The 17,952-nt window shown below is 34.2% G+C and overlaps 1 protein-coding gene across 2 annotated transcripts in view; it reads left to right on the plus strand.

Moving 5' to 3' along the window:
- C5 (complement C5) overlaps positions 1 to 17,952 on the plus strand; it is a 28,584-nt gene that overhangs the window by 198 nt on the left and 10,434 nt on the right. Inside the window, exons 2-25 of one of the 2 annotated variants that reach the window (XM_054848783.1) lie at positions 937 to 1,129; positions 2,036 to 2,198; positions 2,779 to 2,849; positions 3,456 to 3,547; positions 5,606 to 5,688; positions 6,176 to 6,266; positions 6,586 to 6,691; positions 7,416 to 7,542; positions 7,883 to 7,998; positions 8,227 to 8,427; positions 9,015 to 9,218; positions 9,696 to 9,905; positions 10,088 to 10,237; positions 11,131 to 11,260; positions 11,564 to 11,629; positions 12,215 to 12,415; positions 13,074 to 13,164; positions 13,604 to 13,680; positions 14,323 to 14,462; positions 15,082 to 15,303; positions 15,876 to 15,936; positions 16,524 to 16,613; positions 16,885 to 17,097; positions 17,247 to 17,322. In XM_054848783.1, the coding sequence (XP_054704758.1) occupies positions 937 to 1,129; positions 2,036 to 2,198; positions 2,779 to 2,849; positions 3,456 to 3,547; positions 5,606 to 5,688; positions 6,176 to 6,266; positions 6,586 to 6,691; positions 7,416 to 7,542; positions 7,883 to 7,998; positions 8,227 to 8,427; positions 9,015 to 9,218; positions 9,696 to 9,905; positions 10,088 to 10,237; positions 11,131 to 11,260; positions 11,564 to 11,629; positions 12,215 to 12,415; positions 13,074 to 13,164; positions 13,604 to 13,680; positions 14,323 to 14,462; positions 15,082 to 15,303; positions 15,876 to 15,936; positions 16,524 to 16,613; positions 16,885 to 17,097; positions 17,247 to 17,322 (3,174 nt within the window). Of the gene's footprint in view, positions 1 to 936; positions 1,130 to 2,035; positions 2,199 to 2,778; positions 2,850 to 3,455; positions 3,548 to 3,612; positions 3,637 to 5,605; positions 5,689 to 6,175; positions 6,267 to 6,585; positions 6,692 to 7,415; positions 7,543 to 7,882; positions 7,999 to 8,226; positions 8,428 to 9,014; positions 9,219 to 9,695; positions 9,906 to 10,087; positions 10,238 to 11,130; positions 11,261 to 11,563; positions 11,630 to 12,214; positions 12,416 to 13,073; positions 13,165 to 13,603; positions 13,681 to 14,322; positions 14,463 to 15,081; positions 15,304 to 15,875; positions 15,937 to 16,523; positions 16,614 to 16,884; positions 17,098 to 17,246; positions 17,323 to 17,952 lie in introns of those variants that run through there. The other variant, XM_054848784.1, reaches the window with a different exon arrangement.

Below are 17,952 nucleotides of genomic sequence, written 5' to 3' on the forward strand. Positions count from 1 at the left end.
TTTTAGGTAAATATATACAGAATTTATGTAGAGCCAATGGTGTGGTTTCACAAGCAAAATTCTCACTAGTGTATGTGGGACTAATGGTAGAAAAAGGACTTATGCCTCTGGAATTAGTTTATTTGCTGGCAAAGAAAGAGGTAAAGTCATCTCCATGTGTGCCACAAGATAAACGTGCAAAAACATTAAGAAATAAAGCTGGTGCTCATTAGCTTTTGTATAGTGCCCGAAGACAGATACTTCGCTACAGGTTTGATGAAAGCTCTTACATAGATGTGTATTTTACATTTGTACTTAGTGGTTGTTTGATTCTTATAACTACTAACAGTGGTGTATAGAAAGTAGCCAACCTAAGTGCTTTTGGCATTTTAGAAAAAGAAGATGCACATACATTGAACATTTTGTTTAACGGCATGTATTTTAGATACATTATGTGGTCAGGTACCAAAGCCTGGCTTGTGCTTTTGTGGAATGATGCATACTTTAGTTTATAAAGCACTGAAGAAACTGGAGTATTCCTGCAAAAATATATTCACATTTACCTTTACTGTAAGTTGTCCCATTCATTTCAGTAAGAACTTTACTGGTGGGAAAACTACACAAGTATACTATTTGGAGGATGAGCGTTTCAGGGTTTAATTTGGCAAAAGGAGTAATTATTTTAATTTAAATAGCCTGATTTAGTAGACATGCTTTTGTGTGTCTGCAAAATGAAATCCATAAACATTACCTAAGCTTTTATTTAGTAATGTTACATTACAGTTTTCATAAAAATTTTTCTGACTGGGCTCTACTTTTTTAACTAGTGTTTTAGAATAAGTTAGCCTGATTATCTCCTTTGCTTTAATGGTGTATACGTAAGTGAATTACAAACAGAAGAAATCTGAAATAAATATAGTTCCATTACCCTTTTATTGTTTTATATTTCATATACAGATATGTCCTTACAGCACCAAAGATCTTCCGAGTTGGGGCATCTGAGAAAGTTGTAGCTCAAGCTTTTGGTTATGAGGAGGAGTTTCTAGTCAATATTGCCATAAGAAGCTTTCCAGATAAGCTTGCTGTTTACTCTTCTGGCCGTATTTCTTTAACTCCAGCCAACAAATTCCAAGATGCTGTAACTTTAACAGTAAGGAATTCAGACTTTTCTTGCAGTATTTTTATTGTCACAGTTGTAAGTGTTAAAAAAGATTATGGCAAGTTTTCAGTTGTTTAAACTGGGAAGGGAAGCCTAGGGCCCCAATTTCTCAGTTTGCCACATGTAGTTTATTTCATTTTAGTTTGTCTGAAATTGAAATTACATTGGATAAAAGTAGTGTAAAGGAGTGACACCAAAGTTAAACATAATCAAACTATTTTAGAAACATGATCATAGTTGCATAACTTTAGAAAAATAAAAAGGGAGAGAATGGAGATCACAGAGTGTTCAGAGTAAGCTAAAATGTTAACTAAACTGAGATTCAAGACTTGGTCTTGTCAGTGACAACCTCCAAAGGGGCCCAGGTTTCACCATAAAGCTTTATTTAACTAATTTGCTTGAAGCAAAGAGTGCAGGAAGCTAAACAGATTTTTTACTGAATGCTGGTGACCAAGAAGGTTTTACTTGGGGTGGTGCCTCCCAGGTGGTGCTTCTCACCCAGTTTTTCTTTTCAGCCAAAATAACTATTTCACCAAGCTACCGACCACAACAGCAACTTTTGTGTGGCCAAGATTCATCATATGTATAAATGGAAGTCTGATAATTAGTACTATTGTAACCTCATAACTGGCTTTTGGGTTTTGCACTTTGCTATTTTAGTTCTGTACATAAACAAAATGCAAAATTTCAAAATATCTCTTTGTAACTTAATACTCCAGACCATCATCTATGATGTAAACAAGAATAAATGCTTGTGGATGTTGATGTTTTTATTTAATAATAATAAACAGCAGGATAGTAATTGCTATTCAGATACTCTTCTTCATAAAAAATACTGTAGGATAAAATACCTGAAAAAAAATTTAATATTATTTTAAAATCTTTAATCTTCCCCAGCTTCAACCAACAGATTTACCAAGAACAGAGAATTCAGTCAACTATGTGTATTTGGAAGCTGTTTCTCCACATTTTACAAGATTAAAAAAAATTCCTGTTTCCTATGAGAATGGATTTCTTTTTATTCATACAGACAAACCAATTTATACTCCTGATCAGTCAGGTAAATAATGCTTATTTCTCTTGGCTGTTATTTAATTTTTAAAGTCTGTTGACTTTGCCAAGAAATTAGGATTTAAATGTCCTTTAAGCTCTTGGTTATGTTTTATTGCCATCGGCTGTTATTTTTTAAATCAGCAGAGTAATATTTTGAAGTACTTGATCATACTGTAGAAATTAATCACTTCTCCCAGTATCTGCTCGGTCCCTACACCCTAAATGACTAACTTGTGGCCCAAAGAGTGACACATTTTCCTGGGAATATGTTAAAAATACTTGTGAAGAAATGATAACCGAATCATTGGTTTCAATGTAGATTGAGATCTTTTCCTACAAAAGTGATATGCTAGGGTTGTTAAAAAATTATATTGCACTGTGATGATTCAATATGAAAGAGTGGTCGTGCAGGGTCTCTTGTTGCTAGCACAAATAAATACTGTTTGGACACCATACTGTCAAAAGGTCAAGAGCATTCTAACAATACCAAAAACAAAAAAAAGGTTGTTTTGAGGTTGGTTTGTTTGTTTGGTTTTAAAATCTCTATAATGGTATGACTTTGAGATTTATTATAATAATTCTTACAGTGAAAGTCAGGGTTTACTCTCTGAATGAAGAACTGCAGCCAGCTCGGCGAGAAACTGTCTTAACTTTTGTGGTAAGTTGTAATTTAATTTAATATTCTGTAGAACATAAAAACCGTAAATGTAGTTAGATGGTAAATGAGTATCACGATCAGTATTTAATAAAACTGTTAGATCTGTTTGCAGGTAGCCAGACATCTTTTAAAAGATTTAAAAATTACTTTGCACAGTTGGATAGAAGTTTTCAAGTCATAGATCTGAAGTTGTTACAGAATGGAAAAAAAAGAAAAAATATTAATTATCTTTAATACCTGGGGAAAGGATTTATGAAGGAATTTTAATAATATATGGTTTTCATACTATTGTTTATTTCATTTAAGATATAAAGATAATCAGTATCTACTATACAATAGTTTTTAGCCTTTAACAATAGGGTTGTTATTATAGTAATTTTGAGCATTGTGTAGTAACAGCTTTTAATTGTTGGAACCCCAGTAAAATGTTTTATCAGAATTTCTGTCTGAGTTGTTTCTAAAAATGTTTGTATTTTCATGCTGCGAGATGGGCAAAACTCAGAAAAATATGTTCTGGCCAGGCTCCCACTGAAATCACTGAATTAAGATTTTCCTTTTGATAAGAATGATCTGTAACTGCTGGTTCTTTCCTGTTATAATTTAAAGGATCCTGAAGGAGTAAAAGTGGATATTATAGAAGAAGAAGATTTTACTGGAATAGTTTCTTTTCCTGACTTCAAGATTCCTCCTAATCCTAAGTAGAGTTATTTAATGCTTTTTGAGAATTATTAACATAATACTGCCTTTTCTTGAAGACTGTCAGCGTGTCTTTTGCCTGATACACAGGGTGTGTGTGACTTGAAACTTGGAGATTACTAACACTTCACATAGTGTGTAACTATCTATTTTCCTGTTCAGTTGACTTCCAAACTAATATTGTCTCCTCAAGCCAAGTGGAAAGCTTACTCTCTCTGTTTTCAAATAGATGGCATATGCTTGCTGTAATGAGAGAAAGTAGGGAGATGTAGTGAGTGTAAATACTGGTGATAAAACTGAAATTAAAGAACAGTTAGTGGTAGGTTTGTCATGCTCAGTTAAAAAGGAAGATAATAAAAAATAAAGCTTTCTACTGTAGATATAGAAACAGTGTCAAAAATGTATGGATTTCAAGGAGGCAAAACATTCATATTTCATACATATATTCATACCATCACCAGCATTTTTCCAGTAGCACCAGCATACAAAATAAATATCTCTTCAGTTCTCCATTTAGTCCTGAGAGGGTGCTGAAGATTCACTGAGTTGGCAGAAGGATGCTAGCAGGTGCTTGGAAAATTGATTTTTGACTGTTTTACTTTTCATTAGGAAATTAGCAATAATTTCAGTCTGAGTAAAAATTAATTTTGCATCCTTCTTGAAACTGAGTATCTGTTAACAGTCAACTTGCATAATGTTTATCATGGTGCTATACAGCCAAAAGACTGCAGGAGCTGATTTTCGGTAAATTATTACGTAAATTGCAGTTGTGCCTCAGTGCTCCAGTCAGAAAGACCCTAACAGAAGTCTGCATGAGTCCTTTGGAGCATTTTCTTGGCTAATATATCTTACAAATACATTTTTCAGTGTAGATACATGTACCCATTCTCAGTCAAGATCCGATTGCTCTAGATTAACATGGTCTTCATTAAAGATGACCTTTCTGATAGATCTAATCACTGTGAACCACTTGCTTTTGGCCATAGTACAAAGTATTGTTGGTAGAGTTTTGTTGGTTTGTTTTACATTGTTTAAGATGGTGATGTGCTGAACAGCTCTCTCTTTTTTTCTTTTTTTTTTTTTTAAAGTACAAGATACTGCATGTTAGAACTACAACTTAGATTGTCTATGCAAGAACTAACATGCTTAATGCTTTTTTTATAGTATGTATGTGTCAAATTATTATTCATTCCTTGATCCAGCTTGAACTCTAAATGTTTCCTTAAACTCATTTGCTTTTTTGTGGAATTTCTGAATTATTACTGTGCTTTATAACCTTATATATGGGCTAAGTGTATTGAGTTTACCTTTATTTAACCAAAGAATTGATAATTGGTCATACCCTCTGGCCATGGTTTTTTTATTAGGGAAAAAGACTGCATTTTTCACTTAGGTTGAGCAAATTTAGCTATGTTACAAAACTGGCAAAGATGAAATGGATGTAGTATGTCAATTAAAGCAATTGGGATCAAGTTTCTTTGAGTGGTTAGATAGGAAGATATACGCATTTAGATATGTTCTGTGCATAGAAGTTCTGTGGATTTAAGTAAAGCAATTTGAAATGAAGCAAATGCTTTTTGAGTGCTTCTAGTGGGAAAGAAAAATCATCCAAATTACAGTAAATCAGGTAGGTACTAATCCTGCTGCCTGCATTGAAACAGACTTGTAGCCACAAACAGGCATTTGTCTGACCTCAGGGGTGGTAATTGAAAAGTGAAAGAAGGTAGCAATTAAAGTCTTAATGACCCTGGTTACATTTGCAGTCTTCAAAATCTGTGTCTGCTTGTAACTATAAAACAAAATTCTGATGATAGTCATAATATAAATGATGGAATATTCTTTTCCAATTTATTTCAATGCTTTAAAATAGGTTTCAAATAATTTTAAAATATCAAAGCAGAATCTTCTCAAAGTAGGCACTGACTATGTGCAAAAAATTTGGTGCAGAATTTTTATCTCTAAATAATTATCAACGTGAAATATTGTTAAGTAGTAATATTAATTTTTGTCTTTGACATCAATTTTAATCATAACAAATTTTGATTGTTGACATTTCATAGGTATGGAATTTGGAAGATTGAAGCCAAGTATAAGAAGAATTTCATAACCTCAGCTGTTGCCAAATTTGAAGTTAAGGAATATGGTAAGATGTGCCCATACTGTGAACCTCCATTTGTATATGTTTTTTTCAGTGAAATTTATAGAGGACAGCTATACAACAGAGAGGAAGAAAATGCAGAAATGCCTGAGGCAACATTGGCCTGTTTATACACAGCAATGGGATGCCGTGTAATGCCAAGTGGCAATGTCGGTTCAAGCTAATCACTCACGTTGGTATGAGACTGTGTTAATACAGCTTACCTCTAAATAGAGTTATTCTTTAGTATGCTGACATAGTTGCACTGATGAAAAATGTGGAGCCAGGGCAACTGCAGACAACTTAGGGCTTTATAACTTGTGCTTCACTGTGGACAAGCTGACAGGTATATTTTGAGGCTATAATATTGCAATTCAAATCAATTGAAACCGACATGATTCTTTGCTGGCTGTACAGAGACAGCTTTCTGAGTACCTGCGGCCTACTGTATAAAAACACAGCTAAGTGGCTTTCTTTTCTATTCAATTTTCAGCAATGCCAAGCTTTTCCATCATCATAGAGCCAGAAAGTAACTTTATTAGTTCTGATAAATTTGAGAACTTCAGGATTGTTGTGAAAGCTAGGTAAGGAGATTTGGCTTTGATTTCTAAATATGTGTGTATGTCGTCTTCTTTTACCTGAAGAATGAGTCTCCCATGTGCAGAAGTTTCCTCTTTTACTTCCTCAAGAAGCCCTATCATCACAATCCTTTCTGCTCTATAAGAGAACTAAGTGACCCTTTTTAAAATTCTTACAAAGTGATTTTTTCCAACAGAAGTGTTTAAATCTGCACAGACATTTGTTTTTTATCTCTTGCCTAGGAAATTACTCTTCTTCAAAAACAAGTGCTTTGTTGCACCCATTAAAGAAATCTTAAAAGCATTTATATTGTTTTGTTCTCAGCTATTTTTATAATAAAAGGCTTGCAATGGCTGATGTTTTTCTTCGTTTTGGAATAATTGAAGAAACTGGAAAAAGAATGATGCCTCGTGCAATGCATGTAACTAGGGTAAGAAGAAGCAAAGCTAGCTTGTGTAGATTTCATATGCCTAGTTCTGGACTGATCCAATTCCGCTGACGTTTTTATGAGAATGGGTTCCAGCTCCTAGTTTGCATCGACAGCTATTCAGTGTCAACTTTTCCTGTGTAATCGTATCATTGGGGTCATAGAAATGCACTTCAAAATGAAACTCAGAGGCAGCATCTGAGACAGAATGTGATTTCAGTCTGGTTCAATTACTCACTTGAGCAAACTGTGTGGTTGAAATTTCTATGAAATAACTTTTATGCTATCTATTACAGAATAAATGAAAGAAATCAAATACAGGATCGATGTAGTAATACCAAATCATGACAGACAAACAGATCAAAATTATATTGATGTATTATGGGGAGTCTGTTCTCCACCAGTTATCCCTCCCTCATTTAGTCTGACCTTTTTGATTCAGTCATTGAGGAATGATGAAAGCATCATCTTTCCTCATTTAGTGAAGATATCTGTGTGTTATTGCTACCTCTTGTTGGGCCTGCACACAGACTGCAGTATGTACCATTGGTTGATTAATTATCAATAATTTGAGGGAATAAAAAATTCTTCATTAAAACATACCCACCTTTGATTTCCTCTGAAAATAGACAATGAACAGAAACATGTTGAAGTTAGAATTTGTGTATAGTGTATCTATATTTCTAAATTATTGACTATTAAGTAATTATTTATATTTCATTTCCAGATTGTAAATGGAGTTGCTGAGATCAATTTTAACAGTAAGAAAGCAGTGAGTTTTATAGGGTTTCAAAGTCTAGAAGAATTGGATGGGTCATATTTATATATTGTGGCATCAGTGTTGGAGTCTAGAGGTAAGCTGCTTTTTAATAATTTATTTTAACATATCTGCATGTAAATAGAACTAGAAAACAAACTTATATGGATCAATGTCTTAGTATCAGACCTTCTTTAGTATTTAGAAATCCTTCCAAAAACTTACAAGGAAGAACAGCCCAGCCATCACTGTAAAAATGTTTAGGGATTAAACTTTGTTGTTGTTGCTGCTATTTCTTTTCACAATGTTGCTAGAAGTTGATTCTTCAGATGCAAGAACTTCACTCTAACAGACAGGTTGTACCGCCCTTTGAAGGCAGGTGGAGAAAACACAGGCTCTAGGATGTGATTATTAAAAGGGGCATAATGTTTTGTTAGGTGGCCTCAGTGGTGAAGCAGAATTTGCTGGAGTCAGATTTGCTGTATCTCCTTACAAATTGAATTTGATTGCTACTCCTCTCTTTGTGAAGCCTGGACTTCCATTCTTCATTAAGGTTAGTTAACATAAGCAGTATTGTTGCTAATTACAACATAAACCCTATAATGCAGAAACCTTATTCGTTTTTGTATATATTACTGTAAGTCTTAACACACTTTTAATTTCCATTGACCTTTTACATTTTTTTAACTTGCTATTGTAGAAGAAGCTTAGCAGCTTGAAAGCTTTCTCCTTGAAAAATGTCACCATTCACATAAGAAATATTATCTATTCTGATGAACAGGTGCAGGTGAAAGATATAGCGGATCACTTTGTTGGAAATGTCCCTGTAACTGTCACTGCAAAATCATTTAGTGAGCAAATGGATGAGACTGAGTTGATATCAGAGGGCTCAGAATCTGGGAGAAGAAAAACAAGCACAAATGATGGAACTGCTTTGTTTGTTGTTAATATCCCATCTGATAGCAAAATATTGGAGTTTCAAGTGAGTTAAATCGTTCCATTAATTTATTTCTTTGAGGGTTTTATTCTGTACTTTTGCAAATGTACAATACCGATGGGAAGATTTTATACTCAAAAGTTTAAGAGACTATTAAGAATAATCAGTTATAAAATGCAAGTGCTATAATGAAATATTACTTCTCTATTAAATTCTTTATTAAGGTCTGAAACAAAATATCTTCATTTGTCTCTTATTTATTTCATAATAATTATTAAACAACAAATCTAAATGAATTGTATGAAAACAAATCGCTGAGTGCTTCCTTCACTATGTAGGGAGGCATGTCATTAACCTTTTCTGCTCTATTTATTTATGTATGTGCTTCTACACTACCATTTTATATTTGACTTGATATTTATAGTTCTTTTTGTTAAAGAAAACATGAAAGTCTTGAGTTGGCTTTTAGTTTATTAGTACCTCTAAATAATATGTTGCAGAATGCTTCTAATATTGTAATTATGTTTTTTCTTAAGTATAGTTCTGTACTTAAACTATTCAGAAGTCAGAGCACACAGTTTTTGTTTCCTTCTTTACTAAATTTTTTTTCAGACATTTTAATATCTTTTCAGGTAAAAACTGCAGATCCACGTCTTTCAGATGAAAACCAAGCAAGTAAAACCTACGAAGCAAAAGCTTATTCATCATTAAGTCAGAGTTATCTATATATTGACTGGGCTTCAAACCACAAAATACTGCAAGTAGGGGATTTCATAAATATGAATGTATATCCACATAGTCAGTATATTCATAAAATACATCACTACAGCTATTTGGTAAGTAACAGATGTTTCCACATAAAATATTGAATTGTGATTTAATATATGCTCGTAGATGAAAAACCTCAACAATCAAGAGCTATACTCAGCATAGAATACATGTAGCTCAGAAAACTGTTCCTTCCATGTACAATCTGTCAGTCTTATAGTAAAAAATTATTAACAGTCTCATATTTAAATTACAAGTCTTCATTGTTTTGAATTCTCATCTGACATAGACTGGGATTAAGAACAAGTAGTGCTGGTCTCGAGACCTATGTCAGGACTTGAAATGGAGAGGAAGGGAAAAATGCGCAGACACAGCTTCTTTTTTAGGGGATGAGGGAGAGCGGTACCTTCCCTTCAACCAGACCCGCTGGTCCCAAATGCATTTTTGTATGTGTGGGAGTAATCTAAATACAAGTAATTCCACGTAAGAAATATATTAAATATAAAATTTGACTTTTTTTATTCTCCATCATTTTTCTATTATAGATTGTGTCAAAAGGAAAGATAGTAAGCTTTGGAACTCAGAAGAGAATAAAGGATTTGGAATATGAGCATCTAACTTTTCAGATCACCCAAGAAATGGTTCCTTCAGCACGTCTTGTTGTTTACTACATAGTCATGGGAGAAGAAACTGCTGAGTTAGTAGCTGACTCAGTTTGGCTGAATGTGGAACAGAAGTGTGGGAATACTCTTGATGTGAGTAGCAAAACAGGCACTAAAATTTGTGGGTGTGCATTCATTTTACAGTCAGATTTTAACTTGGACTTACACAAATTCTTTAACACTTCCTTGATTTTAATTAAAGTATCTGCCTTCAAAAGCATTTATTTTGGAACACTGTGCTTTTAAAATTACCACTATTTGTTTTCAATTTCTAGATTAAGCTGCAATCAAGCAAAGAGATACTGAATCCAGCAGAAGTTGTATCGCTTAACATGAAAACACAATTCAATTCCTTTGTTGCTCTGTCATCTATTGACAAGGCAGTATATGGAGTCACAGAAAGAGGAAAGAGAGCAATGGAAAAAGTTAAGTGGTAGCCACAAAAGAAAAATAAGTTGCTACTTGTTTCATGTTCATATTCAGATATATATGTGTCATGCATTCAGTAAGCCAGAAAATAGGCAGAAGAGCAATGCAATCCAGAATAAAAGTTGCCAGTTTAAATTTGAGAGTTCAAAATGATAAAAAGAATTACTGGAAATCAAAATATTGTAAAGTAAATTGTGGGTTTAAAGGCAGATCTGAACTGTCTCATCAGAACCCTTCAGACTTGGCCAAAAATAGATTGCAGTGTTAGAGAGCTCCTTGATCAGAGAGGTATGGAGACTGCATTTTACTTCTTAGTTCTTCCTATAATCTTTTCAGGTTATATTTTTAAGGCATACTGGTACAATGGTATGGCAGATGCTATTATGTTCAGTGGGTTATAGAGGTTTTCAGTCCTTGTAGAATTTTAGATATGTGTGTATCTAAGTAAAACCTAGATATAATCTGTCACTGAAAGAATTCAATTCCTGTGATAAAACATGGTGGTTTTTTTAATACTTCAGAAGAGTCAGCTACAAAATACATAGGAGAAGAATAGGAGAATACTTTTGCACCAATCTTGAATCATTTCAATCTGTTTTATAGCACTATCAAATCGGTTTTAAACAAGATAGTCTGAGTATCAGAACTGTTACAGACATGTTAGTGCAGCATTCCCCCTTGGTTTGTCTGCATGACTCTAACTCTGATGTGGGCTACAAGAAGGTGGCTGTGTTGGTGCTGGTGCTTGAATTAGCTCAAATATCACTGAATGGTATTCAGTGCGTTATGAGGACGTCTTCCAGACTCACATGGCTTTTCCGCATGCGTAACTCTCTCATTCATCATATATTCTGCATTTTAGTTAGCTGCTGATGTGTTTTTTCCTCAGATAATGCTACATTTGGAAAAGAGTGACCTCGGGTGTGGTGCTGGAGGAGGACGAAACAACGTTGATGTATTCCGAATGGCTGGACTTACATTTTTAACGAACGCAAATGCTGATGATTCAAATGAAGCAGGTACGTTCTTTTGTTTTAAGCATGAAATTGTGGATTTTCTGTTCTGAAGTATTCTATTGTGCTCTCAGTTATGATGTTGGAACATAATTTAATTAATAAAGAATGTATATACTAATGATTTTTGAGGGAGGAAAACTTGTGGATCAGTTACTATAATTGAAAGGAAAATACTTTTTTTCTGTTTACTGTTTTAACTACATAAGTGTCCCAAATTTAGAATGTGATTTTATGGAATTATTTTTAAGTGTGCTATGCTATTACAAAAAAGGTCATGTCTTTTGTACTTATTTATTTTTTGAACAGGTGAAACTTGCAATGAAGTTTTAAGAACCAAACGCTCTGACTTCAGGGAGCGGATACTCAATGCAGGTGTGAAAAAAATCTTTTAAAGTATATAATTATGAAAAATACCCCACATCCATTAGAAATCAAGAATCTGAGTGTTTTCTTACTACTTTTAACTATTGTTATTAACTTAATGTAGTGGAGAAAGAAACTGAAAATTATGGAAGATGACTTTAGAGAGGACCTCATTTATAAAGCTTCTTTGCCATATGCTGAATTTGGAGTTGGCAAGATTTAAGTACACATTGAAAATACAGCATATGTTTAAGATTTTTTCTGAGGAGGCATAGCCTGAAAACTCACAGTACTACCATATGGCAGTCTTTCCCAGTGACCACCTGCCAGGGACCAAGCCTGTCAGAAGAACCTTTGACTGTTAAATCTTAAAATGTAATATAACTCCTCTTACCTAATTTATATTTTTAATTCAGAATAGTAGTGAATAAGTGAGTGTCACGAGCTTTTGAAAAATGATGAGTTTATGTTCATCCTCAAATCTGTACCTTCACTGAAATTCTGCAGCTTTTAAAAATGTGTTCAGTATAATGAGTTAAGATGTATTTGGAAATAAAAACTTCATCTCAAGGAAGGGAGTTGTTATTGTTTCAGTATCCAAATATGCACATCCAGAAATTAGAAAATGCTGCATGGCTGGAGTAAAGGCATATCCGGTCACTGAGACTTGCAGCGACAGAGCGCAGCGAATTCGGAGTAATGAAAAGTGCATTTCTGCATTCAGAGATTGCTGTGAATTTGCAAACAGACTGCGGGAGGAAGAACCTAATAAACTTCTAATATTGGCAAGAATGCGTAAGTATGAGAGCTTTAACTCTTCTGTGGACATCTGCTGAAACACTTCCAGCAGAATATGGGTAAATATAGAGATGATAGCTTTGTTAATCTATTAACCCCTCCCTATTACCTGCCAGGGTTATTCCAGAAGGAATTTTACCAGTCTCCAAAGTCATTAGTTGTATACCCCCTAAAGAGGGGTAGCAGAGCAGTTCTTTATTCTGTTAAGAGCTATATTCTATTCACTCATATTTGGAACCAGCAGAACTGCAATAATAGAGCATGATTGTCTGTGAAGGCAATGCTAAATTAGAATGCTAAATCTGAATCCTTTGCCCAGGCCCAAAACAGCCAACGGGTAACATCTCAGAAAAGATCAGTGGGAGTGTGAAATTTATTGTCTCCCATTCTCTCCCTATAATTGCTTGCTAACAAGTTAATCTGTCTGGATATTGGACAGGGATTCACATGCGTAAATAGATGAGGTGGGATTAACACTGACTTTTGATTGAGGGTATTCAGGTACCTTTTTGTTTATATCAGGACTAACCTGAGACAAGTAAGCAGAATACAGTATCACAAAAGAAAAAGATAATGATGTTGAAGCCTTTGGTGGAAGACCATTGGCAAGTGGTTTGGTTGGGGTTTTTTTACTGCTTTTATTTATGTTCTTCAGATTTTGAGGCTATTTTGGAACTGGATGAGGCAGAAGTTCGTAGCTACTTCCCTGAAAGCTGGCTATGGGAAGTTCACCAAGTTTCTCCAAGGTACTGCCTTTCTCATATCAGTTACCAACCTTTGACTTAGTCATCATCTGTTTTAGAGCAAGTAAATGCTAAAATTAAGGTAAGCTGGGTAGCCTTAGTTGTACCCAAAGTGTGTGCTAAAATGCAGTGTTATACAAACAAATTATTCCTGCCATGTTTTCCTCCATGCAGGGCATGCTGTCTGGTGCCCAGATTGTTAAATCATTTTTCCTTTCACTTTTGACCTTGCTAAAGGTTGCTTTTTAAAGTCATCTAAACCCTAGTTTATTCACACAAAATCCAGAAGTCCTGTTTTCTAAATATGCTTTCATATCTGGTCTTACATAAGTCTCTCTTAGATACAGGAGTCGATCTGGGCACCTACTTTGTGTTGATTAGCTGTTGGTGTTAACAGATGGATATTGATAATGCAGAAATGTACTAACACTTATAAACACAGGTCAAAGACTCTGTCTATCACCTTGCCGGATTCACTGACTACCTGGGAAGTACAAGGTGTTGGCATTTCCAATAAAGGTAGGTACTGCAACCTAATTAGATTGTAGCTAAAGAATTAGGGAGCTTTTCCGTTTTGGACTTTGCAGAACCTCTCATTGCAGTTGATACATAAGTTCTAAAATGAATTTAATTATCTAGTTGATAAACAGGAAAAGAAAACATCAAAATATATATTTTAGAGAAAGGAAATTACTTCATTTCTTGTTATGAATGTAAGTGGTTGGGGAAACAAAGGTCTGTCTAGCCTATCTTGTGTTGGACAGTGGCCTATAATAAATGACTTAGAGGAATATAAGAACAAATAGTGACTCTTTCCTGGCACAACTTTACAGTGTCTTCCTATCAATACCTTAGGGACTTGAGGAGAGAAAGAAACAATTTTTTCAATAGGTATGGTGGTCCAAACAGAAAATTTGTTTCACTTTGGGAAGAAGGAGGAGAAGCCCAAAGGACTGGTATTTCAGCAAGTATGTGTGAACAGTGGGAGACAGCAACTTGGAACAGGAAGCAAGAACCTGGTCACTTTTAAAAAAGCTTGGACAATTTCAAAGTACATATTGAAAAATGATAAGTCATCAGTAAAGGTGACAAGTATGTGAAGACTTTTTCAATCAGAAGGGTGGATAAGATAGTCTGCTTTTACGTTTTAAATTTTCTTAGGTATATGTGTTGCTGCACCGTTGGAAGTGCGAGTTGTAAAAGATATCTTCCTGAGCGTTTATATTCCTTATTCTGTGGTGAGAGGAGAACAAATTGAGTTAAAAGGATCAGTTTATAATCATGGAGCTTCTACAATTAAGGTAATTTGTGGTCTTAATGAGTTCTACAGAAAGATTAACATAATCCTTGGATCAGATTTCTCCAGTCCTTCAGCTAGTGTTACATACGCTCTACATAACTATGTAACAATGAAATCCAATCATCAATTGTTTCATTTCCAGCCATTCCACTGATTACAATGTTGTCCTGCTCTTGCCTAGCAACTTTGTCTCATGAAAGTTAAAATGCAATTTATTTGGACACAATGTCAAAAAAGCATGGGACTTTTTTTTTTTTAATGACCCGCTCCAGAGCTCAGAGATTACACTGTCTAGGTTTTTAATATAAAAGGACTATTTTTAAGGCAATACATTCAAACAGAAGTGCAAAATTATTACTGAAAAAAATTCAAGTATAGTATGCACAGGTATGCATATGAAGCCTAATATAGTGGTTCTCTGGTGTCGCTAATGAACTTTTGTTAGTGTGTCGCTAGTATAAGTAATAGTACTTCCAAAGTTAGTAACACTTGCTCATTTTAAACAGAAAAGTATTATTGCAGTAAGAGAATGCTCGTTATAGTGTTTCAGTGGCTTTAATGTTTCTCTGGTGTTGTACCTGTTATGGGAGTGAAACATTTAAAATCTTTCAATATTTCAGTTCTGTGTTAAAATAGCAGCTGGAAATGGAATCTGTTCTTTTGGAGACTCTGCAACTACAGGATCAAGGATACACAATTGTAATTTTAAGAATCTAGATAGCAGTTCTTTGGCACCAGTGACATTCAGAATACTTCCTTTGGAATTAGGTCTTCACACTATCAACTTTACATTGCTGACAGCCAGGAACAGTGAAACTGTGGTTAAAACATTACGTGTAATGGTAAGAAAAAAAAAATCAAAATGTATGTAGTGGTTTTGAATTTCATATTGATTCAAGAAATAAAAATATATTAAATCAATGTAAAAATATTGCTTTATTTTAATATTATAAGAATCCAAAATATCACATGATATAATTGAATTCACTGAGGTGTATGCAGTGGAAAAATGCATGTCTGAGTATTTGAGTGCACACATTTTTAAACCTCGCATATAGGAACTGTCAGAATGATTAGATCAATAGATAGATTATAACAGTAAGCAAGGAGAATACTGTATTCTAAGTTACTTAGTTCAGATTTTCAACTGTGTAAGCATGCTTCATTCAAAGGTGCTTTTTTTGTAATTTTATACTTTCCTAAGCTTTTATTTTAATATTTTGTTAAATTCTCTCAAGAATTTTGAGAGATAGAATACTAGCTTAAATGTATGTAGAACAGTTAAGTAAAACTCAGCTACAGAGAAGGATGTAGAAGGCAAAAGTACTATGGTTTTAAACTGTTGTTTCAGCTAATATATTTGATTTTAAAAAAGTGTTTTCATTTTCTACTTCTTTCCTCTTAATGATTTCAGCCAGAAGGCATTAAGAAAGAATTTAATGCAGGTTTCACTTTGGATCCACAGGGTGTTTATGGTAAGAGAATTGATCATATATGTCTTTTTTCATATTCTTGATTCATGATGATCAAGTTTTCTGTAATGTGAAAAAAAATTGGCATTTCTCCTTCCTGAAATATTCTTCGTATGTCCCTTCCAAGGATTTGTCCTTTGATTGACTAACAAATCCATCTCAAAATAGCTAGTCTTTCAAAAAAAAAACCAACTTGGATTCATTTCTTAAAGGAACATTTATATATATCTTTCACTATGATATAATGCTAAGCTTTTCTCAGTGTCCTTGGAAACAAGTTATCAGGTGCCTAATTAATGAAAATAGAATATGTTCTCATTTAACCAGAGACGAATCTGAAACCACAAAGTTTAGGTCCAGATAAAATTTTTTGCTTAACAGAAAAGGCAAAAGAAAGATCGAATGTTTGCATATGTTATTTTTCAAAGGTTGATATTGTTTGCATGTGCATTTAGGCATATTTCTAGTTGTCATGTTATCATAGGTATTTTTGTTGCTGACTTCTCAGCTAATTGTGACCTTTAAATCTGGCCATTACATCTGAATAATCTATTGGTTTAGATTGTGCATATGTACATTTTCAATTACAGGCTCAATCAAGAGACGACAAGAATTTCGATATAAAATCCCACTAAACATGGTCCCTAAAACGAAAATTGACAGAAGTGTCAGTGTAAAAGGTAAATGGAACTGGAATTTTTAGTCTACTGCATATGTGCTTTCTGTATAGATGTTCTTTTTCTCCTATTTCTTATTCCTTTTTTTAAATCTGTCTGAATTTATTCCTAGGTTCTCCTGTTTTTGACAAAAGGCTTTGCAGATCACCTTTTTTGTGTAAAATTTTAAATATTTCATATAGAATGATTGATTATAAGTATCAGTCAGATTCTGTCCTTGGATTCACTTTCATGATCTCTCATTTATCTAAATTATTTTTTTTTCTTTCCACAGGACATCTTATGGGTGAAGCGATTGCCACAATCCTCAGTCCTAGTGGTCTTAGTATTCTTACTAAACTGCCAAAGGGCAGTGCAGAGGCAGAGTTGATGAGTATTGCCCCGGTATTTTATGTGTTTCGCTATTTGGAAGAGTCAAATAACTGGCATTTACTGGGTCCTGAAACCTTAACTTCAAGAACTCAAATGAGGAGGAAGATGAAAGAAGGTAGAAAAATATAACTTCTTCTCTTGCCTCAGAGTTGTAGAGGTGCATAAACTTTGCTGAATGAGAAGGATAATATATGCAAATGAAAAAATAAAATTTTAATATAAATCCCTTTTCATAACTTATTTTCTGCCTAATGTATCCCTTAGGAATTGTGAGCATCTTATCATTCAGAAATTCTGACTTCTCATATAGCATGTGGAAGAATGGGCAAGCTAGCACATGGTGAGTTAAAAAGGTCTTTCGATTAGAATGGATGGAAAAGGCTTGTTTCACTCCTTTGCTTTCATATTAGAACTATTTTTAAAGGGTGATACTTTCTAGTAAGCATGAGAGGTCAGCTTGATGGTAGATTTAAATGGTGCTTACGACTTTGAATAATATCTTTTCATTCCTTGTTTTCACTTGCTAAATTTTTTATTTGTGTCTGTAGTTCACACCATTACAACCAAGCTGGGCCAACAGTTAGGAGCAGACATACCTGAGATAATTTGTAGGATTTTGCTTAGTTCTGAAATCTGTTCTTTGGGCTTGGAATTTTACAAAAGCACTGTGTAGACCTTGGCTCCCTGCAGAATCATAAGCTCAGGCAAAGGTTGCACCCCAGCTTTGAAGAAGGAGAGCTAAGTACAGGGACACAAGCAAAGGCAAAATAGTCATGCCTTCTGTTCACACAAATATGATATTTAAAGCCTATCAGACAGGAGGGTAGTACTGTTGATGGAATACAGAATCTGCCATTACAAATTAGGCAAAATACATAGTCACTCTTGCCTTTCACGATGGCAAATGCAGTTGGCTTATAGAAGGAAGGAAGAAGGTGCTTCAAAAGCATCTTGCTTAAGTTCTGTGCAT

Source organism: Grus americana, chromosome 20 (genome assembly GCF_028858705.1).
Source record: "Grus americana isolate bGruAme1 chromosome 20, bGruAme1.mat, whole genome shotgun sequence".
Lineage (NCBI taxonomy): Eukaryota > Metazoa > Chordata > Aves > Gruiformes > Gruidae > Grus > Grus americana.